We start from the raw sequence: 23,721 nt of genomic DNA, 5'->3' as shown, positions 1-23,721 counted from the left end.
CGTGTCGTGGCCTCGCCTTCCCACTGCTGGATTCCCTCAAACTCCCTCTCCACTCAGCTCCCCCTGAAAGCAGAGTAGGAACCACTGGCTACTGTCTGTGATCCAAAGGCAGGGGAGGGATTTGCCTTCCTTGTGTCCATCCACCAGCCCAAGGGCAGGAGAGGGTTCTTTGTGGTCCCTGCTTGAATTGCATCATTATTATGCTGAGTAAATGAGTCCTGACAGCAGCTGAACCTGGCGGATGCCAAGTACATCCCAGAAAGGCATCCGGCAAGGGGCAGGATCCAGCTGGCACAAGCAGGGGCTGGGGACCTGGATGGGACCCAGCCACCAGCAGGTGCTGGCAGAGCTGGGGTGAGGGGGGACCAGGGGGAGCCTGAACTCTTATCACCTCCCCCTCCTCCACCACTTCTCTTCTGCAGACTGTCAGCATCAATAAGGCCATTAATGCGCAGGAAGTGGCTGTCAAGGAGAAACATGCCAGAAATATCCTTCCCAAAGTTGGCCGTCAGACAAGCAAGCGTGGGAGCGTGGCCGGGGCTGCCCAGAAAAGAGGCAGCAGCAAGGTGGCACATGGGGGAGGTGTTGGGGTGCTGAGGGTGCCAGGGTAGGACCCTAATGGGCTCTTGATGATGGTTGGGGTTTTTTGAGTATGGCAGCGGGTCCCTGCTCCTGCTGCTGCAGCCTTTGTTTGTTAGTGGGTGCCCAGCCTTGTGCTTCCAGTGCTGCTCACATCCCATGGGAGGGGAGGAGTGGTGGATGCCCACAGCAGGTTGCCTGCATGGGAAGATGATGTTTAATTCCCAGTGGTGCTTGTGAGTGTGCTGCCTCAAAAAGCAGATTCCCAGCATCGCAGCAGGGCCGTTGGGAAAGCTTTGCAGGGGTAGAGCCCCAGTCCCGAGTATGCCATGGCACTCCTGGAGCGGTGGTGTAGGACTGGAGGAGAGGGGACAGCAAGTGCTGTCCTTGGGGATAGCGTGTGCCTGGGCTTGGCAGTTTATGAGCTCCCCGTGGTGGCCTGGCTCCCCTCAGCTCTCTGGGTACAGCTGGGTTCGGAGTGGCAACTCTTCATCACCACTGAAGGGGAGAAGGGTTTTTCCTTGACCAGCCACCACCATGCATCTTGGGCACGCACCACGAGAAGGGAGCACAGACCTTCTGGTCGGTAGTGAACCGGCTGCCGCTGTCAGGGAATGCCGTGCTCTGCTGGAAGTTCTGCCACGTCTTCCACAAGCTCCTCCGGGATGGCCACTCGAACGTGAGTGCTTGGCTCGGCAGCTGCCAAAATCCTCTCCCTGGCAGGGCTGTGTGGGGTGGTGGGATATGCTGGTGGGTTGGTGCCCTCCTGGGGGTCAGTCCTGGGTGGGGACTGGTACAGGGACCCTCCCCACTCACTCTGCCCATAACCCCCTGTGCTACACACCCCGGTGCCAACCAGTGCCCTCCAGTGCCAGAGCAAACTGCTTGGTGCAGGGCATTGACATCAGGGCAGGAGCCATCAGCAGGGATCCTCCTGCCCGTCCGCAGATGGGGAAGCTGAGGCACCCTCATGCTTGTGGCAGTGACACCATGGGCAGGCTGCAGGGTTGGGAACAAATCAAGATCTCCCGTTCCTGACCCCAGCTGCTGGCTCCACGTCTCACACACCCTGTCCCAGTGCTTTGCCTGTGTTGTGTGCTTATTGTCACTCATTCCTCCAGGTCCTGAAAGACTCTCTGAGATACAAGAATGAGCTGAGTGACATGAGCAGGATGTGGGTAAGTGGCCAATCCCACCAGCCACAATGAGTGAGGACACTCTGGGGGACCCTCTGCAGTATGTGGCATCCAGCCAAGCTGGGGGATGGTGGGGTGGAGGGTGCTGTATCCCAGGAGGAGCCAGGCTTTAAGGGCAGAGCAGATGCTGAGCTGTGGCTGACCCATGGCTACTGTGGGGTGGGTTTGCCGGCTACGTTCAGTATCCCCTTCCACCAAAATCAAATGCCTTCTTCCTATTTTATGGCAAACCCCAGTAAAACTCTTGCTTTGACCATCAAAAGCAGCACTGAAGTCTGCAGATAAAGGGATAAGAAGGTCCTGACCAGATCCCTTCAACACGTTTGCTGCAAGCCAGCCAGCAGCCCACATGCCAAGATGCCAGTGAGGATGGGCTTCGGCTGGGTTTTTGAGGGAGATAAGGCAGAGGTCACTCATGCTGCAAGGGGAGAATGTTTTTTCACAGCCTGGCTTGCATCTCAACAGCTTTTTGGTGTCCTCAGGGCCACCTCAGTGAGGGCTATGGGCAGCTCTGCAGCATCTACCTCAAACTGCTGAGAACCAAGATGGAGTTTCACACCAAGGTGAGCATCCCATCCCTGTACCCAAGACCACAGCAAGGGCTGGGCACTCGAGTGCTGGGGCGAAAGTGACAGCAATGCTCTGGGGCAGGACAGGGGCTTGCAGAGCTGTCCTAGTGCTGTCTCCCCCATGGGTCCTCTCTGTCATGGCCATCCTTCTGCCTTCATGAAACGTGCCCCAGACTGCCAGTGTCCATCCTTAGCCTGGATTAAAATTGGCCCAAGAGCCAGCACTTTGGGATGGCAAGCTTCCTGGTGGACCAGGGCTCCTTGGAACGCATCTAGACTGGGCTGGGAATTGGTGAGCTACAAGAAGCAGTAAGAGACCACCCCCAGGTTTGGGGTGCATGACCCCTTCCAGGTATCCTAGATGGGCAGAGGTGGAAGAGGCCATGGGGTTCTGGAGTGGAGAGGGCTTAGGGGAGGCTGTACCATGCCATGCTGCGGGAACAGCTTCTGCCTGTCGCCAGCACTGCTTTGGCACTATCTGCAGGGGCTCAAGGGAGCCTGGCAGGGCAGGGCCAGCACCGAGGTGTAAATTCCATAGCCTGGGTTTTCTGCATCACCACAGATGTGGGGAGGGAAGCTGGGGATTTGGGCCAGGGGAGGTCCATGTTGGTGCACCTGCTCCAACTGGTGTGTACGCATGGGGTGGGTATTCACCATGATCTGCAAATGAAGTAGCTGTGTTTAGAAACCTGCCTTTGCTTGGGACCAGGGTGTGAGTGTAAGGTGCTCTGGTGCTTTCTGAAACAAGTATTTTATACAGGCAGGAAAAGTAGAGTGGAAGCAACAAGTCAGCTTGGAGATTTAAGAACGATGAGGAAGTAATGATTAACTTGACCTAAGCACTGCTGAGTGTGCACAGCCTGAGTTCTCAGCAGAACTTCCAACAGCGTCACAGATCTGAGGTTTCTTCGTGCACATCCAGTTCATCTCAGACCATAAATCTCACCTTAGGTTTATCAGGAGATCAGGACAAGGTAGCACAGAACAAGCCCCTCTGCCCAAGCAGTCTCAGGGCTCCAGGCCTCTGGGAGCAATCCACTGCTTCCCTGGGGAGATTATTCCAGTGGCTGATTGTTCTCATTGTGAAAGATCTTGCCCTTATATCCAGTCACAATGTCCCTGGCAGTAACTTGTGCCCATTGTCCCTCATTTTTAACATGTGAATCCTTGTAAAGAGAGTCTGCATCTTCTTTTAACCACCTTTTAAATACTGGAACATGGTAATGAGGTCTCTCGTAAGCCGTCTTTTCTCTAGGCTGAACAAGCCCAGTTCTGTCAGTCTTTTCTCATGTGGCAGGCTTCCCAGTCCTTTTATCATCCTTGTGGCTCTTCCCTGGGCCCTGTCCAGCCAGTCCACATTGTTTTTGTATAGCTGGGACCAAAACTGAACGCTGTATTCCAGGTGTGGCCTGACAAGCACTGAGTGGGACAATGACATGTCTATCTCTGCTGGTGATGCCCTTGTTGATGTTCCCCAGCATTCTGTTGGCTTGTTTTGCCACAACTGCGTACTTGTGCTCCTGTTGAGCTTGTGTCCTCCAGCACCCCCAGGTCCCTTTCCACAGAGCTGTCCCACAGCCAGGCAGATCCCAGCCTGTGTTGCACTCTTGGATTATGTTTACGCAGATCTCTTGTACAAGAGTAAATGACATTACAAACCACCTGCCCATATCAACATCTTTGGTTTTGCCTTGAGCAAGCCAACAAGTCCTGAATCTAGACTATGCATTCATAAGTAAATAACTCTATGACCTGAAGTTTAAATTAAAGCCAAATGTTTGACCCAGTATTGCAACATTTATTAAAAGATTGTCAACCATCAGTGTTGTATGTTATGTGATGCTAGTGGATCACAATCACTGTATACCTGTACCTTTCATCATATCTCATCTAAATCTCCCCTCTGTTAGTTTAAAGCTGTTTCCCCTTGTCCTATCACTACACTACATCTACATCTACTACATCATCTCCTCCCTGCTCCACAGGTTTCTAAACCCAGGGAGAATTGGATTTTCTTGCTGGGCAGAGTATGGGCACCATGGATGGTGCTGGGGATGATGCAGTCACCCAAGGCTCTGCAGACCTTGTGTCAGCCCCTTTCCCCCCTGCATCACTCCCACTGGGCATCCAAAGAGCTGTCCAAATCTCTTTCACTGAGGCCACTGGCTGGATCAGCAACACTGGTGTTCTCAGAGCTGTGTGATCCTCCAAAACCTGTTCCCAACTCCTGTTTCTCCTGCAGAATCCCCGCTTCCCCGGCAATCTCCAGATGTCCGACCGGCAGCTCGACGAGGCAGGGGAGAACGACGTCAATAACTTGTGAGTGTGGGGCAAGGGCAGGGTGGGAGGTGGGGGGGGGGGTGTGCAGGCAGGGCCATGGCACTGCCCAACCTCACCAGCAGCACTGAGCCAGGAGCAGGGCCTGGCACCTTCCCCCCAGCCCTGCCCCAGGTGCATGGAGCCCCGCTCAAGGCTGGTGCTTCCATGCCAGCACATCCGCTTGTTCCTGTGGGGTGTCAACCTTCACACGCTGAGGGCCATGGGTGGCCGTGGGAACACTCTCCAAACATCCTTATCCCTTTCTTCCTAGTTTTCAGCTGACAGTGGAGATGTTTGACTACCTGGAGTGTGAGCTGAACCTCTTCCAGACGGGTGAGCTCTCGCACTGCCCTGGGACTGAGCTGCTTTGGGGCAAGGCTCTGGGGAGAGGAGCTTGTTTCTGCTCTGGGCACTTCACACGGATTTCAGTTGACGTCCCTGCGTGCCTTGCTGTCTCCAGCAGTGCCATGGGGTCCTGGGGTGGGCACGGAGGCATCTTGCCTTCCTCTGTGTGAGCAAACAAGGGGTAAAACCACCCAGGCTCAAGCCTTGGGCTGTCACACACCTCTGCGTGCTTGAGCAGGGTCAAGCTTGAGGTAAATTAAAGTGATTCTGGGGCAAGCCTTTAACTGCTGCATGCCCGAGGCTTGGGGTGCTGGTAGGACAGAGCTGTGTTTCAGTAGGACTGGAGCAGCACCTTCACCTCTTGGCTGTACAGGGGGAGGGTTCTGATTCCAGGGGGGCTCATCTGTCCCCAGAGTGTTCCCGGGATCTCTCACTTTTCCACCCATTGGAGGGGAATTGCTGGGTAGAGGGAGAAGAAGCTGCCATCCTCTCCAGCCACCCTGCTAGCATCCCACAACTCATGGGAGGCCCATAAGGCTGGACCATCAAGATGGTCACTGGATACATCAAGCATCCCATGCCCGAGGCCCTGGCAGAAATACTTCTGTTCCCTGGGGCGCATCCTTCTATAGCACTCTTCCAATATCTAAAGGTGGCAAACAAGAAAGCTGGAAAGGGGCTTGGACAAGGGCCTGCAGGGACAGGACAAGAGGAATGGCTTTAACCTGCAGAGGGGAGACTGAGATGAGCTCTTAGGCAGAAGCTCTTCCCTGTGAGGGTGCTGAGGCGCTGGCACAGGGTGCCCGGAGAAGCTGTGGCTGCCCCATCCCTGGCAGTGTTCAAGGCCAAGTTGGACACAGGGGCTTGGAGCAAGCTGCTCTAGGGGAAGGTGTCCCTGCCCGTGGCAGGGGTTGGAACTGGATGAGCTTTCAAGGTCCCTTCCAATACAAACCAGTCTGTGAGTCTATGATCCTGCAGCGCCAGCACAACGTGCATTTTGATGTGATGTGGACAGAGGATTGAGGACATGAGGTGTTACCAGCTGCTCTCGACTGGTTTTGGAGCATCTCCCTGCCGGCACACATGGCAGAATGCAGTGGGACAGCAGTGACTGGCAGAGCACAGGGGCTGCGTGCCCTCGGGGGTCAGGACTTCTGCCCAGGGAGCTGGCTGGGGCTCAGGACTGGGCACCTCCAGCCCACAGTTCAGGCTGAAGTGTTCCCAGTGTTGGAGTCCTGGGTGGGAATTTCTCCTCCCACCAAGCGTGCAAACAGCTGTGGGCAGCAGGCTGGGTCTGCAAGGGCCACCGGGTCTCTTTCTCCAGGTGATATTAGTGGACATGGCTGGCAAAGCATGACACCAGCCCGTGCTGTGGGTGCTGTCAGGGCCTAATCCCATGCTCCTTCCCTGCAGTGTTCAGTTCCCTGGACATGTCGCGCTCGGTGTCGGTGACGGCCGCGGGGCAGTGCCGCCTGGCCCCGCTCATCCAGGTCATCCTGGACTGCAGCCACCTCTATGACTACACCGTCAAGCTGCTCTTCAAGCTCCATTCCTGTGAGTGTCCCAGTGCCTCGGGCAGGGGAGGACACAGAGTGGAACACCAGGGGTCACCACCCTGCTCAATCCCAGGCCTTCTGGGGGGTGAAGGGAGTCACATGGGCAAGGGAACAGGAGGGGCAAGTGCTGGGGGATGGAGGTGTCCCAGAAGTCTCCCCTGCTGAGCACCCCTCAGCTGCATGGACAGTGTCCACCAGGAGCTGCCCTGGCTTTGGCCAGGCACTGGCTGCAAAACCCACATCCCTTGGGACCTTGAACTGTGATGGTAGCTGCCTGAATGCCAGCTTGCTGCCTTTCCCTGCCTGGAGTGTCTGGTGGGGCACATGATCCCCTTCTGCAGCAGGACACAGTGACAGAGTATTCAGACCCGGGAGGAGGGTGGTCGTCACTGGGAAAGACCCATCCCCACATGGCTGTGCCGATGGGCTTTCCTTTGATCTGCACTCCTTCCCAGCGTGGAGACACCCACCGATGTTTCTGCTTGCTACTTCTTCCAGGTCTGCCAGCAGATACACTGCAGGGCCACCGGGATCGGTTCCTAGAGCAGTTCAGAAAGTAAGTGCCCAGATGTGGGACAGATGTGGGGCACCGGCTGTCCCTGCTGCTAGCCATGCTCCAGGGATGTTCGTGGGGCAGAAGGAGGATGGGGGAGGAATGCCAGAGCCCCTGCGCTGGGCCTCGGGAGCTGAGTGATGGAGGTGGAGGAGGCACAGGAGTCAGTCTTGCTTGGAGCTATGAAATCCAGCCTGCTTCAACCTGTTGGCTTTCTCTGGAGCTTTCTGCATGGAAAAGTGGCTTTTGCTTGTGGCTCCATTATGAGAGGGATGTTTTGGTAGGAGCAATGGGGTGGGAGAACACAAGCAGCACATGAAGGCAGTTTGAGATGCTGCTGCTGGGCAAGGGTTTGCATAAGCCCTGGTCATGACACTGAGGGATGGGACAGGGAAAAGAGATTTTCCCCCCAGTTCTGTTGAATTTTAAGGAAAATTGACAGTTTCCCAAACACAAGGGAATTTATTAAAAGGGGTGGCTAAAGGATGAAACCTTGGGGTGTTGCACAGCTGAGGAGCGGTCCATGAAGAGTCTTGCCAAGAGCCTGCATGCCATGGGGTGGAGTGGAGCAGAGGTGGTTTTTGCATGGGAAAAGCTATCCCTGCGGGGACATAGAAAAGGAAAAGCTTTTGGCACCTGCGTCTGTCCCAGATTAAGGTGCCAATAAGAGAGATTTTTAAAACTGCAGCTAAAGGTTGTGGGAGGAGAGCTGGAACCAAGTTGCGGTCACCCAGTTGCAGCATGGGATGGGTGGGTGCTGCTGTTTGGTGGAGGTGGGTGTTGTGTTTGTGAGAGGCCATGAGCTGCTGCAGGGTGATGCTCGATTCAAGGTCACAAACTGCAAACCAGTGTCCATGGCAAAACCACTGGGCATGGCTATTAGCAGATGGCAGGATGGTCTGTGGGCTCTGACACCCTGGGCACAGCACTTGGGGCAGTATCAGCTGTGGGTATCATCAGATAACCACCAGGATGGGGGGTGGCTGGAAGGGAGGGCAGCCGTGACGGCAGGGCCGGGCAGTGCTCATCACCCCAGAACTGGAGATGCTGACGGAGGGCCCTGTGCTGCTGCCAGAGCTGAAGGGGAAGGTGCAGGTGTGGCCTCCAGGCAGGAAGCCCCCAACCCGCTGGGGCTGTTCCTCGGCAACGGGGGTGTTTCTGAGCTGTCCCTTCCAGCTTTGGCCGTGGTGAGGACAGCACAGAGAGGTGGCTGCACCTCAGTGTGCCCCGGTGCGGCCGTTGTGCTGTGGTTCATGGTTTCATAGACTCAGAGAGTGGTGAGGGTTGGAAGGGACCTTTGAAGATCATCCTGTCCAGCCGCTCTGCCATGGGCAGGGATATCTTCCACAAGATGAGGTTGCTCCGGTTTCAGGTCCTTCTCTCTGCTCATCATGTCCTGGGTTAGGTGACAGTACCTCATACACTCCAGAACAGCATGGCGGCCCAGTAACATCCTCCTGGAGCCAGGCGAGGCGCTGGAGCTGCCCACATTTGGGGTAGGGTGTCTGGGTTGGGCAGGATCTATCCCTGACCATTCCTTGCCCCTTGCAGGCTGAAGGACCTTTTCTACCGCTCCAGCAACCTGCAGTACTTCAAGCGGCTCATTCAGATCCCACAGCTGCCGGAGGTGAGACCTCAGGGTCAGCACTTCCCACACTTGCTGCCCCCATGGCCAGGAGCAGCAATGGGGCTGGTGGCCCTGGGACAGTGCCCAAAGGGTGTCAGCTGCTGCCTTCCCTTGTTTCCTGAGGCCAGTGGCAATGTGTGGCTTCTGGGGTCTGAGGCTCATCCTGCATCCCTCTGGGTGGGATCCTGAGGGATGGAGCTGCCTCTCCAGCCGAGGGCTGGGACCCCCTCTCACAGTGGCCTTCAGCCCTTGCCGGGATCTGTCCTGTGCGTCCTGGCTCCATCCCTGCAGGTGCTGCCGCTGTTCTCATGGGTCAGGGCACAGCCAGCTCAGCACTGGGGCAGGATTTCAACCAGCCTTGCCTGAAGCCCTGCGGCAGTGCCAGTGCTCTCCGCAGCAGCTACACTCCCCTTTCTCCCCAGAACCCCCCCAACTTCCTGCGTGCCTCCGCACTGTCAGAGCACATCAGCCCTGTGGTGGTCATCCCCGCTGAGGCATCCTCACCTGACAGTGAGCCCATCACGGACCTGGTGGAGATGGACACAGCCTCACAGGTGAGCTGTCACAGCACTGCCCGTGCACCCCAGGCTGCAGAGGGGATGGCGGGTGCCCTTTGGCTCCCAGACCAGGGTTGTTTCTCCAGAACCACACCATGGTCACAGCTGGGACAGTGGGGATGGCCTTGGGCACTGCAGAGCATCGCTGCAGCGGGACCTGTTGGCACTGGGTGCCACATGTGGGTGCTGCACAGTCTAAGCCAGGCTCTAGTCATCTGGGAGTGCTTCTCTTCGTGGTTTGGTGCCATACAGTGATGGCTGGCTGGAGATGTTTGGCTTCCTAGCATTGCCCCTCTGTGCTGCATGCTTGCATTAGGTCCTCACTCCCCTCTCCACCAAGAGCTGTCCCCTGGCACTGAGCATTTCTGGGAGGGGAAGAGGCGTACAGTGACATGGTTTATGGGGCCCATCCCCACCCCAGGAGTGGGGACACATCAGAGATGATTCATGTTCAATATGTTCGACATGTTCAGTACCCTGGTAGCAGCGGGGAGGATCCAGCCCCAGTGTCACAGCAGCACCAGCAGGCAGCAGCCCTGCTGGCACTTGGGCTTGGTGGTGCTGCCAGGGATATGGAGGGGACGAGGGCTCCGGGGCAGTGCTGGGTTCACTCCAGGTCCCTGTTGCTCTCCCTTCAGAGCCTGTTTGACAGTAAGTTTGACGACATCTTCGGCAGCTCTTTGGGCAGTGACCCCTTCAACTTCAACAGCCAGAATGGGATGAACAAGGATGACAAGTAAGCAGTTGGTCTTATGCCGTGGAGGCAGCCAGGATTGGATTAGGAGCTCCCAGCATGGCACCATGGTGGCCGAGGGGACACCTCCATCCCAGGCAGCGTGGGTGGAGCATGTACCTGGTGCCTCCTTCCCAGGGACCGCTTAATCGAGCAGCTTTATGGGGAGATCGCAGCCCTGAAGGAGGAGCTGGAGAGCTTCAAGGCTGAGGTGGGTAACAACCATCCTGTGATGCAGAGAGGTGGGAGGTCCAGGGGCAAGATGAGACCCAGCAGCTCATGTTGGGAATGAGGCTGATGGGGTAATGGCTGTGTCCCCAGATGGGCAAGGAGTGACACTGTCATAGAATCAGAGCCTGGTTTAGGTTGGAAGGGACCTTAAAGCTCATCCAGTTCTAACCCCTGCCACCTCCAGGGACCCCTTCCACTAGAGCAGCTTGCTCCAAGCCCCTGTGTCTAACCTGGCCTTGAGCACTGCCAGGGATGGGGCAGCCACAGCTTCTCTGGGCACCCTGTGCCAGTGCCTCAGCACCCTCACAGGGAAGAGCTTCTGCCTAAGAGCTCATCTCAGTCTCCCCTTTGGCAGGTTAAAGCCATTCCTCTTCTCCTGCCACTGCTGTCTGTCCTGCCCTGTCCCTGTTTCTGCATCGCTGGTGCTGCCATCCCTGCCATTACAGGGGGTCCCTAGGTGTGCCAGAGGATCTGTGTCCCTGCTGGGAGGGGCCAGGCTCACCCCCATTGCCCAGAATCCTCCTTGCTTCACCCCAGTGCACTTGGGGCACTGTGGGGTGCTACCCATGGGGTGTCTGCCGGACAGTACTGGCAGGGCGTGGGGCAGCACTGGCAGCCATGGAAAGGCTCTGGGAGCTGCCGGCTGCCATTCTGCAGAGCGCACGGGGCATGATGCAGCTGCGCGGTCGCGCCAGCGAGCTGGAAGCTGAGCTGGCCGAGCAGCAGCACCTGAAGCAGCAGGCGCAGGATGAGAGCGAGTTTCTGCGCACGGAGCTGGAGGAGCTGAAGAAGCAGCGGGAGGACACGGAGAAGGCACAGAGGAGCCTGACGGAGATTGAAAGTGAGGAGGGAGAGCCAGTGCTCGGCTCGGGGTCAAGGTGAGCTACAGGGCAGGAGTCCTGGTGCTCACCCCAGTGTCCCTGTGTGTGGGGCAGGGCGGGCACAGGCCAATGAACAGCGCTACAGCAAGCTGAAGGAGAAGTATAGCGAGCTGGTGCAGAACCATGCTGACCTCCTGCGGAAGGTGGGTTACCCAGACACACCCTGGTGTCCCCTTTTCTCAGCCGTGCCCCGTGACACCAGGGGTTGCTGAGCTCCTCTGCCCTCACCAGAACGCAGAGGTGACCAAGCAGGTGACAGCAGCCAGGCAGGCCCAGGGAGATGTGGAGCGGGAGAAGAAGGAGCTGGAGGACTCCTTCCAGCGGGTGAGCGAGCAGGCTCAGAGGAAGGTGAGTGGGAACTGAGCAGGGGACATGCCAGGAATGGCTGGGGGAGCTCCCCATCAGGGCTCTGGTGCCAGCCTCTCCTCTTGCTGGCAGTCTCAGGAGCAGGCAGAAGTGCTGGACACTCTGAAGAGGGAGCTGGCAGCCAGCAGACAGGAGCTGCAGGTCCTCCAGGGCACACTGGAGTCCAGCACACAGGTGAGAGTCCAAGGGTGGCCCTGCATGGTCTGCCTGCTGTCACTGCTTGCGTGAGGTGTCCCCATCCCAGAGGTGTTACCCACGGTTGGCCTACTCCCAGCAGGGAGATAACCAACTCCCTGTCTTCTCCTTCCTCGCACCTAGGTGAGTTTAATGCTTTGGGGCTGAGAAATGCAGGGAGTTAAAGATTCCTGGAAGCAAGAGCATGCTATGCAACGGCCTCCAGCAGCAGGGATTGTTAAACAGACCCCTGCCAGAGCAGGATCAGGGGAGGCAGCTCTGCCCACTGCAAAACTGGCAGGCTCACTGCTGTGCCAGAGGGTGTTTCATGCTCATGAAGCTCTGGAGGGCAGCAGGGGCTTCCGTGCTCCTTACAGAAGGCAGAAGATGGCAGGAGAATGCAGTGGGACAGGGATGGGGCAGAGCTGGAGCTCGCAGCCACCACCTTTCATCCAGTCCTCCATCAGGATGTTGACAGTCATCATAGCAGTGGTTTCACTGATGAAAGTGAAAGGGCTCTCCAAGGAGCCTTGGCTGGCCCCAGACAAGGCCATCGGTGCTGCAGGGGTGCTGCCAGGGAGTGGGTGATACAAAGCTGCAACCTGCATGGGCTGCGATGCACCAAGCAAGGACAGTTGGGGTGACCCAAGCCTGGACCATGACCAAGTCCCCAGCCTGGAGGGTTCACCCTTGGCTCAGCCCCTACTGCTTTGTGCCAACGCAGGTGGGAGCGGAGCAGAGCACCCGAATCGCTGGCCTGGAGCAGGAGAGGGACAGCCTGAGCCGGGCAGCGGAGCGGCATGGGGAGGAGGTGGCTGCCCTGCATGCTGAGCTGCAGCAGATGCGGGACAGGCTTGGCCGTGAGCAGGAGAGCAGCAAGATGGAGCTGGAGATATTGCAGGCCCAGCTGAGAGACAAGGTACTCCAGGGGCATCCCAGCATCTCCCTCCCTGCCATACTATGGGGTCCAGCAGAGCTGGAGGCAGCGCAGGGCATGGGGGTGACTACCAGCCAGCACGAACTGGATTTCCAGTCCATGACCCCCACTGTGGTTCTGCAGGAGAGCAAGGAGCAGGCGCTGCAGCAGCACGTGGCTGAGGAGCAGTTTGCCCTGCTGCAGGGCACCGCGCAGGAGGCCAAGCGGATGGTGCAGGATGCCCTCAGCCATCTGGAGGATCCTGCCCACATGGCCTGCACCGGCTCAGCAGGTGAGTTCCCTGGGGGCTCGCCAAACCTGGCGTTATCCCAACCTGCTGCCACGCCAAGCCCCACTCTCTGCTGTCCTCTGGGCCATGCCAGCAGCAATCCCTGCGTTTGAGTCCTGCCTGCTGTCTGCCTGCAGATTGCCTCCTGTCCAGGACACTGGCAGCCTCCGAGTGCCTAGAGAGGCTGCAGGATGCCCACAGCAAATACGTTTCTGACCACACAGGTGGGAGCCAGCAGGGGCTGGGCTGGGGGAAAGGGGCAGCTGCAGCACTTTTGGGCTGGGTGGGCAGCACCCACCGGGGCTGAGGCATGTGCCCCTGTCCCACTGCAGCCATTGGCTCCCTGCTGCCCACCCTGGCCCTGTTTGCCCACCTCGTCAGTGACACCCTCCTGCAGGGCAGTGCGACCTCCCACCTGGCCCCCATGGAGCCCGCTGACCGTAAGTGCTGCTGACCAGGCAGGGGGGACAGGGGCTGGGACAGTCAGGGGCTGTGGTGAGCAGGAGCTGGGGCAGGCGGGGGGGGCAGGGGCTGGTTGTCTCTGTCACTGCCTGCGGTACCCTCAGCCTGTCGTGCTGCCCTTGCAGGTCTGCTGGAGGCGTGCAAGCAGTGCAGCAGCGAGGCCGTGAGCTACCTCAGTGCCCTGCAGGACCCGGGCAAGGTGAAAGGTGCTGACTGCAGCCTGCTGACGATCTGCCTGGGACGTATCAGTGCCATCGGGGAGGTGGGTGCCCAGGAGGGTTGGTGGGATGGCGTCAGGCTGTGGCGGGCACTGCCAGAGGGGCTATGCCGGCCTTGGACGGTCCTTTTTGTCCTCTCCCATCCCCAGGAGCTGCGGCCCAGAGGGCTGGATGTCAAGCAGGAGGAGCTGGGTGACTTGGTGGACAAGGAGATGGCAGCAACAGCAGCAGCCATCGAAACAGCAGCTGCCCGCATCGAGGTAAGGGTTGCCGCATGCCATGAGGCACCCGTGGGTGCTGTGTCTGCCAGAACTACTAGCATGAGGCCAGGATGGCAGAGGGCTCTGCACAACCTCTCTCCCCTTTACCAGGAGATGCTGAGCAAGGCACGGGCTGGTGACACTGGAGTAAAACTGGAAGTGAATGAGAGGTGAGCAGGATGTGGCCCAGTGCCACACGCAGAGCAGCTGCCCCATAGCTTAGGGGTCTCCCTGCCCCACAAGTGGGGCTCAGTGGTGTTTGTCTCACAGGATCCTGGGCTCCTGCACGGGCCTCATGCAGGCCATCCGCGTCCTGGTCCTGGCCTCCAAGGACCTCCAGAGAGAGATTGTGGAGAGTGGACGGGTGAGCTGGGGATGTGGGCAGGAGTGCGGGCAGGGATGTGGGTGAGGCACAGGGCCAGTTGGAGCCACCATCTCTTGCTGGAGTGTGCTGCTCCCAGCCTTGATCCACTGGTTAGGCCACACTGGCTGCCAGGAGCTCCAGCCCCAGCCCAGGGTCTTGCCCTGGCCATGGTCCCCAGGTTGTCACAGAGGTCCCCGATCTCCCTTTCCATGTAGGGGACCCTATCACTCCCTGGATTCAGGGTTCCCAGTTCCCATGCACATCCTAAATGAAGCCCTTACTTACTCCATTCCCCATGAGCAGGGGTTTAGGAGTTCCAGGCCTTGCCACCTCCCTGTCCCCCACCTGTGACCATGCCTTTCCTGATGATAGGGTGCGGCATCCCCCAAGGAGTTCTATGCCAAGAATTCCCGCTGGACAGAGGGTCTCATCTCCGCCTCCAAGGCTGTGGGCTGGGGTGCCACTGTCATGGTGTAAGTGCTGCTGCTGCCAGAGTGGGGAGGGGTGGCAGGGTCCTGCTGTCCCTACAGGGAGGGGACGGGGTAGCAGGAGGATGCTCCAGCCCCTCTGCCCTCCTGCAGCGATGCTGCTGACCTGGTGGTGCAAGGCAAGGGCACCTTTGAGGAGCTGATGGTCTGCTCACGAGAGATTGCAGCCAGCACTGCCCAGCTCGTGGCAGCCTCCAAGGTAGGGACGTCAAGGAGCTCTCCTGCTGTTGCCTGCACTCTGGAGCCCAGAAACCAACTGTGTCCTGGGGGCCTGCATGTCCCAGGGTCAAGGGAGGGGGAATGGCTTTAACCTGCCAGAGGGGAGACTGAGATGAGCTCTTAGGCAGAAGCTCTTCCCTGTGAGGGTGCTGAGGCGCTGGCACAGGGTGCCCAGAGAACTGTGGCTGCCCCATCCCTGGCAGTGTGCAAGCACAGCCCTTCTCACTGCCCGTGCAGGTGAAGGCAGACAAAGACAGCGCCAACCTTTGCAAGCTCCAGCAAGCCTCACGGGGCGTCAACCAGGCCACAGCCAGCGTGGTGGCCTCCACCAAGGCCGGGAAGTCACAGGTGGAGGAGAAAGGTGAGCGTGGGGCCGCAGGAGCGTAGACCTGCCCTGAAACCTCGGCTCTTTGCGCTCGCCATCTTCAGTTGGCTGTGTTCTGGTGGTCTCTGCGTGTGGCTGTCCCTTGGTCACTGCCTGCACATGCCATGGTGGCAGACCCTGACAGCAGCATGGGAGCTGCTGGGGGTTCTGAGCTGGGGAGGAGCACTCGAGGGGGGCTGATGGTGTCTTTATCCACAGAGAGCATGGACTTCTCCAGCATGACACTCACCCAGATCAAGCGTCAGGAGATGGATTCACAGGTAAGAGGTTCCTCCGTGTTTTGGGAAATGTAACCACTGGTGCCTCACTCGGGCTAATGAAAGGCTGCAAGGGCTGGAGGGTTGGGGGTGTCACCCTGCCCAGATGCCTAGGCCCAACTCGCAGGGAAACTCCATGGTATGAAGGCAACAGATGGGTTTGCCCAGGAGTCACATGCAGTTGGTCCTTGAGCCTTACCCAGTATTGTCCCCATCGTGGCACAACAGCCTGTGGCCTCCCCCTGCCCTTGTGTGCCCACTGGGCTGCCCCACAGCACCTACCTCTGCGTTCCATGGGGCAGCCCTGGGGAGGTTCCTTTCCCAATGTGCCTGCAGGCAGTGTCCACCCATCCCCAGGACTGACCACTTCACCTGCAGTGAATCCCATCCCCAGGACTGACCACTTGCCATTGGAACACTCGTGGCGTGTACCACAGTGGTCTTTGTGCTCATTACGGGGAGATACCGGGTGTGAAAGGGGTGCCCCGCCCAGCATGGCTTCATGCCAGCCAGAGCACCGGCTGCTGTGCCAAGGCACAGGGTGGCCATGGCGAGTGTGACAACCTTCAGGTGCGGGTGCTGGAGCTGGAAAACCAGCTGCAGAAGGAGCGGCAGAAGTTGGGAGAGCTGCGCAAGAAGCACTACGAGCTGGCAGGAGTGGCAGAGGGCTGGGAGGACGGTGAGTGCATCCCAGGCCTGGTCCAGCCAGGAAGCTGCTCTGGGAAGGAGCAGGGGAGGATGGGGAAGCTCTGCCCACAGTCCAGGCAGGGATTTCACTCCAGCTGGCACAACTGGTGTCTGGGTAGTTGGCACATGGGGGCAAAGCCATGGAGACCCTGAACTGTGCAAGAACCTGGAGGACCCACATAGAATCCTAGACTGGTTTAGGTTGGGAGGGCCTTAAAGCTCATTCAGTTCCAACCCCGTGCGACAGGCAGGGACACCTTCCACTAGAGCAGCTTGCTCCAAGCCCCGTCCAACCTGGCCTTGAACCTGGTCCAGCCTGCATCACCCTTGGGCTCTGCTGTCCTGCAAACCAGTGAGGAGTCCCAGAGGGCTCATGCAGAAGGATGCTGCAGGGCACCATGTTCCTTTTCACCCCCTTACCCTCTTTGTTCCCCTTCAGCAGCAGATTAGCCCCAGTGGCAGAAGCAGTTGCAGGGGACACCCCTGCGGGCAGCCAGGATGCAGCTCGGTGCAGCCTTTTGGGAAGATCCACAATAAACCGGTGCAAAAGCCACCCCGAAGCACATGTCCTCCACATCCCCCTGCCAGGAGCCGCCTCCAGCACCAGAGCACCGGGAGCTGCTGGGGCAGGAGCGAGGGCTGGCCAGCCCGCCACCAGCCGCAAACCGCATGTGTATTTATCAGAGCTGCTTGGGGTTGGGGGACCGCTGGGGGGGCTTTAACCCTTTCATTTTGTTTTTGCACAGATTTTTGGAACTCTCTGAACCGGCTCGGGCTGAGCGAGAGCGCTCGGGTTTCTTTTGCCTCTCGCTGCTTTTCCAGCCTTAACCCAGTCCCTGGCTCAGCGCAAGCATCCCCCCGCTGTGAAGGGGCCTGTTAAGGGCCCCGGGGTGCCACTCTTGGGGTGCTGCTGGCTTGGTGCTAGGTGTGATCCCCTCCAGCGGGGCACCGAATGCCTTTGGCTCATGCAGGGTGGGTGGGAGCATGCCCATGGGACAGGGTAACCAAGGTGCTGGCAGCAGCAGGGAACAGGGCAGGCAGTGGGAGGGTTACTGCAGAGTATCTGGGTCCGCAGAACATGTCCCCCTGTCCTGTCCCGGAGCTGGGCTGCCCTGCCCCAATAGATCACTGTGTTAATGCCAGCAATAAACCCTTACGCAAGGTGCTGGGCAGGGGCTTGGACAACCATAGTGCCACCGCACAAGCCACCAGCTCCTGTGGATGGGGCATGGCTATAGGGCAGCAACATACAGGGTTTGGGGGGCAGACAGGGTGCCCAAAACCAGAGCACCCCAAGCCAGAGCACGCAGCTGCCTGTGCCCACTCCCTCCGGGCTGGTGCTGCCTCTGTGTACTCACCACCTGCTTTGGTGCAAGGGGGATCAGTGCTGGCGTTGCTGTGGGGCTGGCACCAGCTAGGGAACCTTTGTGCCTTGGAGCAGGGGGCTCGGAGGGCAGGGGGCTTCTGCCAGCTTCGGGCCCCCCAGCTCATCTCGCTGCAGCAGGGACAGTGGCATCAGACTGCGCAGCGATGACCCCATCCCCCCCCACGGTCTTGCCCATGTCCCTTGCAGGGCCAGGGTGTCCTTCCCAGCCTGGCAGCACTGCTGCCTGCACCCTGCCTTCAGGCAGCTGCCCCTTCCTGGGGGTGAGACAGCCAGACCAGCCCCCTGGGAGTGCTGGGGGTGCAGCGTTTGGCCTTAGTCTCCCTTTAGAAAGTGGTGGCTGGTCTGTCACCATGTGCTGCCTTTGGCTGGCCCTTGAGCAGTGGGACCCGCTAGTATCCCCCTGCTGAGCCAGGCCATCACCACAGCCTCAGGGCTGTCACCTCCTACGCACAGGATAGCGCAACCGTCCACCATGCCGGGACCCAGTGCCCCCGTGTGCTCTAGCCAGCCCCACCTCTAGCACACCTGCCCTATGCTCCTGCCTGCCAGGAGGCACTCGGGGCTCCCCCCGGCCCCCCCTCTGCCTCGACATGCCCCTATCCAGCTCCCTCCAGATAAAATACCAACCACCCCATTCCTGCAGGACACGAGGAGCCCCAACACCCTCCCCCCTCTTTCTGGGGAGGTGTCTTGCCTGTGCAGGGTACCCCCAACTACCTCAGGCCTCCAGGCCAGGTTGGGGCTGGGGATGATGAGGGGGTTGTGGTGGGGGCTCGGGGATGGTGGCACCATTCTCTTGGCCGAACTCCCTTTTTGTATCTCGGCTGAGTGCTGGTGGAGGGAGGGTGTCCCCCCTGCAGCCTCCAGCACTAGTGGCTGGTGCTGGGGACAGTGGGGGTGCCCCTGCTCTGCACATTGGGTTGATTAATTACTTTTTTTTTTCATTGTATAATAATTACTACGTTGTGTGTTTTCAATTTTTCAATAAAGCCTTCAGCCCAGCTCTGCGGCTCTGGAGTGGGTGGCAGGAACCTGTGTCCCCATGGGGGTCCTGGGGCTCTGACCCGATGGGTGTGCTCAGAAAACTCTGAAAAAATGGCCTGGGGAGAAGCTGTCAAGGTGACCCGGGCGATGATGTCCCCTTCCTAGTTCTGTGCTCAGGGCCACCGCGCACATCACCTCTGTTGTGTGTTGTGCAGGCGACCAGGATGTGGTCCCTGCTCAGCCCTGAGGAGCAGGGGTGGCTTTGGCCTCCCCCCAGCCTGCTCCCTCTCTGGTGAGGTAATGCTGCAGAGGGGCCATGCAGACAGCCCTGCCCTCCTCAGCTGGGCTGCAGGGTCCCCTCGGCAGGGCCATGGCACAAGGGTCCTGCTGCTGGGTGGCCCATGGGAGTCATGGCTAGGGAGGTGCTCAGGGGAATCATGTTCTGTGTGGTCCATGTCATCGTCCCTGCCATGGTGCCTCCTGGCAGGGCACAGAGGCAAGGGTGGGATAGGGACAGGGGTGGCACAGGCACAGCAGCTGTCAGGGATCCAGGGGGAACAGGGGTACTGATGGAACAGGGACATGGAATTTCCAGGACAAAAGCAGCCCAGACCCCTGTGCCAAAGAGACGGTGCTCAGTGCCATCAAGGAGTGCAGGAAGAGGCCCTTGCAGTAGGAGGACAACCAGACTTTGGGAAGTGATCAAGAGAACAAGAGGAGGTAATGAGCCAGCAGTCCAGGTCGCTGCCAGTGAGTTGGGAAGGTCTAAATGGGGCTAGTGCTTCAGTGGTGGCAAACGGGATGTGACCAGGAGTGGGTGGCAAAATGCTGCTGGAAGTGAATTGCGGAGGGAAGCACAGCCATCCCATCACCTGGGCCTCTGGGCTGTGTTGGGAAGTTCTCCTGGACTTTGTTTTGCCCTTGAGATTAGCGGGATGTGGTTTAGGACTTTTGGGGCACCACAGTGGTGGTGCCCATCCCTGGGGAGACCCTCCACAGGGGGCCTCCACATCAACCCACTGTTGTTGATGGCATCACCAAAGCCTGGCACGTCCACGATACTCAGAGCAGCTTGACACCCTTCTCCTCATTGTCCACCATGTTCTTGATGATCTCCACTGTCTGCATGACACACTGCAGCAGCAGGAGATGTGAATGGTGGTGGTGGGGAGGGCACCTTGGGTGAGAGACGATGGGGGTGATGCAGGGAGATGCTGCAGCACCTCAGGTGTCACCCCTAACCCTGCAAGGCTGGGATGGCTTTGCAGGATCAGCCTGTACGTGCACCGGGGTCCAGAGCGAGGAGCTGATCCTCCATGCTGGCATCCAAATGAATGCATACCCATCCCATGGTGGCTGTGCCACTGCCACCCCGTGACACCCCAGCGTCAGCAGCACCCAGGCGTGCTCATACAGGGAACACTGTCTTTAATTTTAGCTGTAATAGTGTTTTTACGGTGTGTGGTCGCTCGGACACCTTCATTTTAAGGATGACACCGACTGATGGGATTTGCGCTATGCCCTTCTCTGGCAGTGACGGTTGGGTCACGGGAGCTCCCGGGCTCCACGGGTTCAGCCCTGGGCAGCAGCACTTGTTCCTCCTCGCTGGCAACTCGTGCGCTCGCTCTCAGGTTGTGGCTTAACGCGTTTTCTAACCTTGCCTCATCTCCAGGGAGAAAGACCTTGACGAGGTCCTGCAGACACACACGGTGTTTGTCAACGTTTCCAAAGGCCAGGTGGCGAAGAAGGAAGATCTCATTCAAGCGTTTGGGACAGATGACCAAACAGAAATCTGTAAGGTGGTAGGTGTCACGCCCTGGGCTTTGTAAAAGCTTGGAGAGGATGGGGGCACTTGCTTACTTTGGACAGTTTGATTGAGTGTTAACAACAGATTTAATTTCTTACTCCTTTCTTCTTGGTTGGACATGAGCTGTGGACATGTTCTGGGAGATGAGAATTCCAGTCAACCTGCGCTTCTCTTTTTGGTATTTCAGTGTTTCTGTGGTGGGTTTTTGTCTGAAGTCTTTCAAATGTCGTCTGTCATAATAATTACATTATTGGTATGAGTATTCCTTTTCTGCACTTCATGTCTAACCAAATTCAAACAATTGTTAAATTTACCCAAGTGTCATGGTTTAAGCCTGGGTGGTAACTCAGCACCATGCAGTTGTTCACTCACACTCCTCTTCCCCTCTCCAGGCAGGATGGGAAGGAGAACTGAAAGAATGTAAACCCCATGGGTTGAGATAAGAACAATTTAATAACTAAAGTACAGTATATTACTACTAATTATAATAAGAGAAATAAGGGGAGAGAATATAAACTAAAAGGGAAAGAAAAACAATAAGCAACAGTGCTGCACAATACAATTGCTCAGCTCCTGCTGACCAATACCCAGCCTGATCTAAGCAGCGATCAGTCCCTTCTGGGTACAACCCCCCTGTTTCTATACTGGACATGACGTGCTGTGAGATGGAATACCCCTTTGGATAGTTTAAGTCAGGTGTCCTGTCTCTGCTCCTCCTGGCTTCTTGTGCCCCTCCTCACTGACAGAGCATGAGAGACTGAAAAAGCCTTCATCAGGATAAGTGCTACTGAGCAGCAGCTAAACCATCAGTGTGTTAGCAGAGTTATTCTCAGACTGAAGCCAAAACACAGCACTGCACCAGGTACTAGGAAGGGGAAAAAAAAAACTATTACAGGTGAAACCAGGACACCAAGGTACATGAATTCTCACTAATCAAATCTGTGATGTTTATCAGCTGGTTTCTTTACTTCTGCTCAGATTTTATCAAAAGGAGAGCTGCAGGTATCAGACAAAGAACGACACACACAGCTGGAGCAGATGTTCAGAGACATCGCGACTATTGTGGCTGACAAATGTGTGAATCCAGACACAAAGAGGCCATACACAGTGATCCTTATAGAGAGAGCCATGAAGGATATTCACTACTCTGTCAAACCCCACAAGAGCACAAAGCAGCAGGTTTGTCTCTGGCAAAATGTGCTTCTGCTTAGAGGTGTTGTCCTGAGATGTAACTTCTCTATGATGCTTTTTAAAGGTGTGTAAATGCTCTTTTTTCTGAATGTCTTTACAGGCACTGGAAGTGATCAGACAGTTAAAGGAGACGATGCAAATTGAACGTGCTCATATGAGGCTGCGATTTATTATTCCAGCAAAGGAGGGGAAGAAACTAAAAGAGAAGCTGAAGCCATTGATTAAAGTTATTGAGAGCGAAGACTTCCATGAACAGCTGGAAATGGTAAGTAATAAGCAGTCCTTGGGTTTCCTGCTTGATTTGACTTCAAACTGTGCATTTTACTAGAAGGTGAACTAGTGTATGGAAGTTGTTCAGATGAACTGTAAGTATACCAGAGGTTGTTAAGCAGAGGTGTAGTTTGTGGGTTTTAGTTTCACACAATCCTAGTGATGTCAGCTTGAAAGTAGCCTTTATTCCATAGAGATTGCTGATTCCAGCTGAGAAGTATGGTGTAATCCCTTAGCACTGATGATCGTACAACAAGGATGAGTTTTTCTGTATTAATAGAATGTTACTCATCTTTATTTGATGGGTCAGGCCTGTATTTTGACAGTGGTTAATTAGCATTATAGAAAAAGGTCCATGTTAAAGCAAGATTTAGTCTTGGCAAAATCTTTCTGAGAACAGATCAGAATCTTATCAATCCCAACTGTCAAAAGCCGCGTCCAGTGTGGATAGATAGAACTGCAGAACTTGTGTGGTAAGATCCCTTAATGGAAATCACTTATCAACGCTGCAAAGTCCTCCTGAGTAACTGAGCAATTTTATTTTATAAAAATTAATGTTTGACCTTGGAAAGAGGCTGTAAAAAATCAAATGCTGACTGATGAAATGGGAAATGTTTCAGGTGTGCCTTATTGACCCAGGCTGCTTCAGAGGAATTGATGAGCTGATCCGGAGTGAGACAAAAGGGAAAGGAACACTGGAAGTGCTCAGTCTGAAAGATGTAGAGGAAGGAGATGAAAAGCTGGAATGATGAAAACCATCTTACGAACTGACTGGTGTTGGCTGCTCTTTTCTGTTAGGCCTTCTTGTTTATTCCAATTTCTTGCAGCCAAATGTTCTCTGACACTAATCCTTTGGGATTTTTCCATGCAGTGTTTTGGGTTTTTTTTTTAATCATTTTTCACTTGCTTGGTTTACAGCTGTATTTTCCTGTAGGCACATTTTGTGTCAGAGTTGCACTAACGAGAATTTGAGTTATGATGTGATACAGAGTTACTATAGCTTTGATTTACTTTAAGGGTAGCTATTGACGAGTGCTTGACTGATACGCTGCCAATCATTTTTACTTGGAAGTTGTCAGTGTTGAGTGGAAGATTGAATTGGTCGCTGAGGGGTAGCTTTTATATGTGAGGAGAGGAACCTCAAGAAGAGAGACCTGCATTCTCTTGAGAAAAAGAGATGCAAAGTGTCTAAAACCTGATCTCTTGGCAGTGTGAAAACTGACTTAGGCTTCCCTAATGGGCTGCTGGAAAATTTAAATGCTTTAAAGGACCCTTCTGAAAGATTTCTTTCACTGGATAGAACAGTACTTTCTGACTTATAAAAAAATATTCTGCAAATAGCTTCTTCACAAAATATATTTAGCTACATTAATAAAAATTATTGTCTATTTATATATTCTAGGTACAGAAAGAAAGAATTCTGTTTGTTACTAGTGCAGGAGTTATTTCTGGCCGTAGCAGTGCTTTTTGGAGGCTGAAGGGGGAGCCTGCACTCGTGAGCTGTTTTCAAAGGCCTCTTGAGCAGGCAGTAGTGGCCTCTGGCCAGTGAGCTTGACAGGCTCTTGTTGGGCTGTAATTCTGCAGCAGGAACTGTTTGTGTGTGCCTCCAGTACAGTCAACTCTTGGGATCCGCCTGTCACTCCAGAAACATAGATGGGTTCCACCCCTTGACAGCTTGATGGCATCAGGGTACACTGTGCACTGATATCTACAAGAGCCTTATACTTCTGTGGGACTGATATGCCAGGCCATCTGATCCACACAGTCCAGTAAATCTGATTGTCCCCTGCCTCCACCTGGCTGGAGGCAGGGCCCCTCTAATGGTCGTCACAGCTTTGGACACTTAAATCG

The 23,721-nt window shown here is 56.3% G+C and overlaps 2 protein-coding genes across 5 annotated transcripts in view; both read left to right on the top strand.

The window, feature by feature from the left end:
• The window catches only part of HIP1 (huntingtin interacting protein 1), a 41,615-nt gene extending 24,703 nt beyond the window's left edge, over window positions 1-16,912 (top strand). For 3 of the 4 annotated variants that reach the window (XM_057409928.1, XM_057409930.1, XM_057409931.1), the window contains exons 2-31: window positions 423-486; window positions 1,116-1,258; window positions 1,701-1,757; window positions 2,258-2,338; window positions 4,587-4,663; window positions 4,935-4,996; window positions 6,422-6,562; window positions 7,063-7,120; window positions 8,669-8,744; window positions 9,167-9,298; window positions 9,940-10,037; window positions 10,173-10,245; window positions 10,923-11,106; window positions 11,201-11,289; window positions 11,378-11,494; window positions 11,585-11,686; window positions 12,411-12,605; window positions 12,747-12,894; window positions 13,029-13,115; window positions 13,224-13,331; window positions 13,479-13,615; window positions 13,721-13,831; window positions 13,943-14,001; window positions 14,102-14,195; window positions 14,568-14,668; window positions 14,777-14,882; window positions 15,140-15,263; window positions 15,486-15,547; window positions 16,115-16,223; window positions 16,671-16,912. In XM_057409928.1, the coding sequence (XP_057265911.1) occupies window positions 423-486; window positions 1,116-1,258; window positions 1,701-1,757; window positions 2,258-2,338; window positions 4,587-4,663; window positions 4,935-4,996; window positions 6,422-6,562; window positions 7,063-7,120; window positions 8,669-8,744; window positions 9,167-9,298; window positions 9,940-10,037; window positions 10,173-10,245; window positions 10,923-11,106; window positions 11,201-11,289; window positions 11,378-11,494; window positions 11,585-11,686; window positions 12,411-12,605; window positions 12,747-12,894; window positions 13,029-13,115; window positions 13,224-13,331; window positions 13,479-13,615; window positions 13,721-13,831; window positions 13,943-14,001; window positions 14,102-14,195; window positions 14,568-14,668; window positions 14,777-14,882; window positions 15,140-15,263; window positions 15,486-15,547; window positions 16,115-16,223; window positions 16,671-16,681 (3,006 nt within the window). In that variant the 3' untranslated portion in view covers window positions 16,682-16,912. The remainder of the gene's footprint in view (window positions 1-422; window positions 487-1,115; window positions 1,259-1,700; window positions 1,758-2,257; window positions 2,339-4,586; window positions 4,664-4,934; window positions 4,997-6,421; window positions 6,563-7,062; window positions 7,121-8,668; window positions 8,745-9,166; window positions 9,299-9,939; window positions 10,038-10,172; window positions 10,246-10,922; window positions 11,107-11,200; window positions 11,290-11,377; window positions 11,495-11,584; window positions 11,687-12,410; window positions 12,606-12,746; window positions 12,895-13,028; window positions 13,116-13,223; window positions 13,332-13,478; window positions 13,616-13,720; window positions 13,832-13,942; window positions 14,002-14,101; window positions 14,196-14,567; window positions 14,669-14,776; window positions 14,883-15,139; window positions 15,264-15,485; window positions 15,548-16,114; window positions 16,224-16,670) is intronic. The other variant, XM_057409929.1, reaches the window with a different exon arrangement.
• A 3,348-nt stretch (window positions 16,913-20,260) lies between these two features.
• On the top strand, window positions 20,261-22,667 carry SBDS (SBDS ribosome maturation factor; the record flags this gene model as incomplete). The annotated part of the gene is made up of 4 exons (XM_057409927.1): window positions 20,261-20,404; window positions 21,388-21,588; window positions 21,701-21,865; window positions 22,491-22,667. Coding segments are annotated over 4 exons (639 nt in total), but the record flags the coding sequence as incomplete, so codon positions are not given.
• Between the last annotated feature and the right edge of the window lie 1,054 nt (window positions 22,668-23,721).

Source organism: Pezoporus wallicus, unplaced genomic scaffold (assembly GCF_028554395.1).
Source record: "Pezoporus wallicus isolate ANWC-B61680 ecotype Strahan unplaced genomic scaffold, APGP_CSIRO_Pwel_v1 contig_10012, whole genome shotgun sequence".
In the NCBI taxonomy this organism is placed as follows: Eukaryota; Metazoa; Chordata; class Aves; order Psittaciformes; family Psittacidae; genus Pezoporus; species Pezoporus wallicus.
The sequence above is the reverse complement of the archived record's forward strand: the minus strand, read 5'-3'. Positions and strand labels throughout refer to the sequence as shown.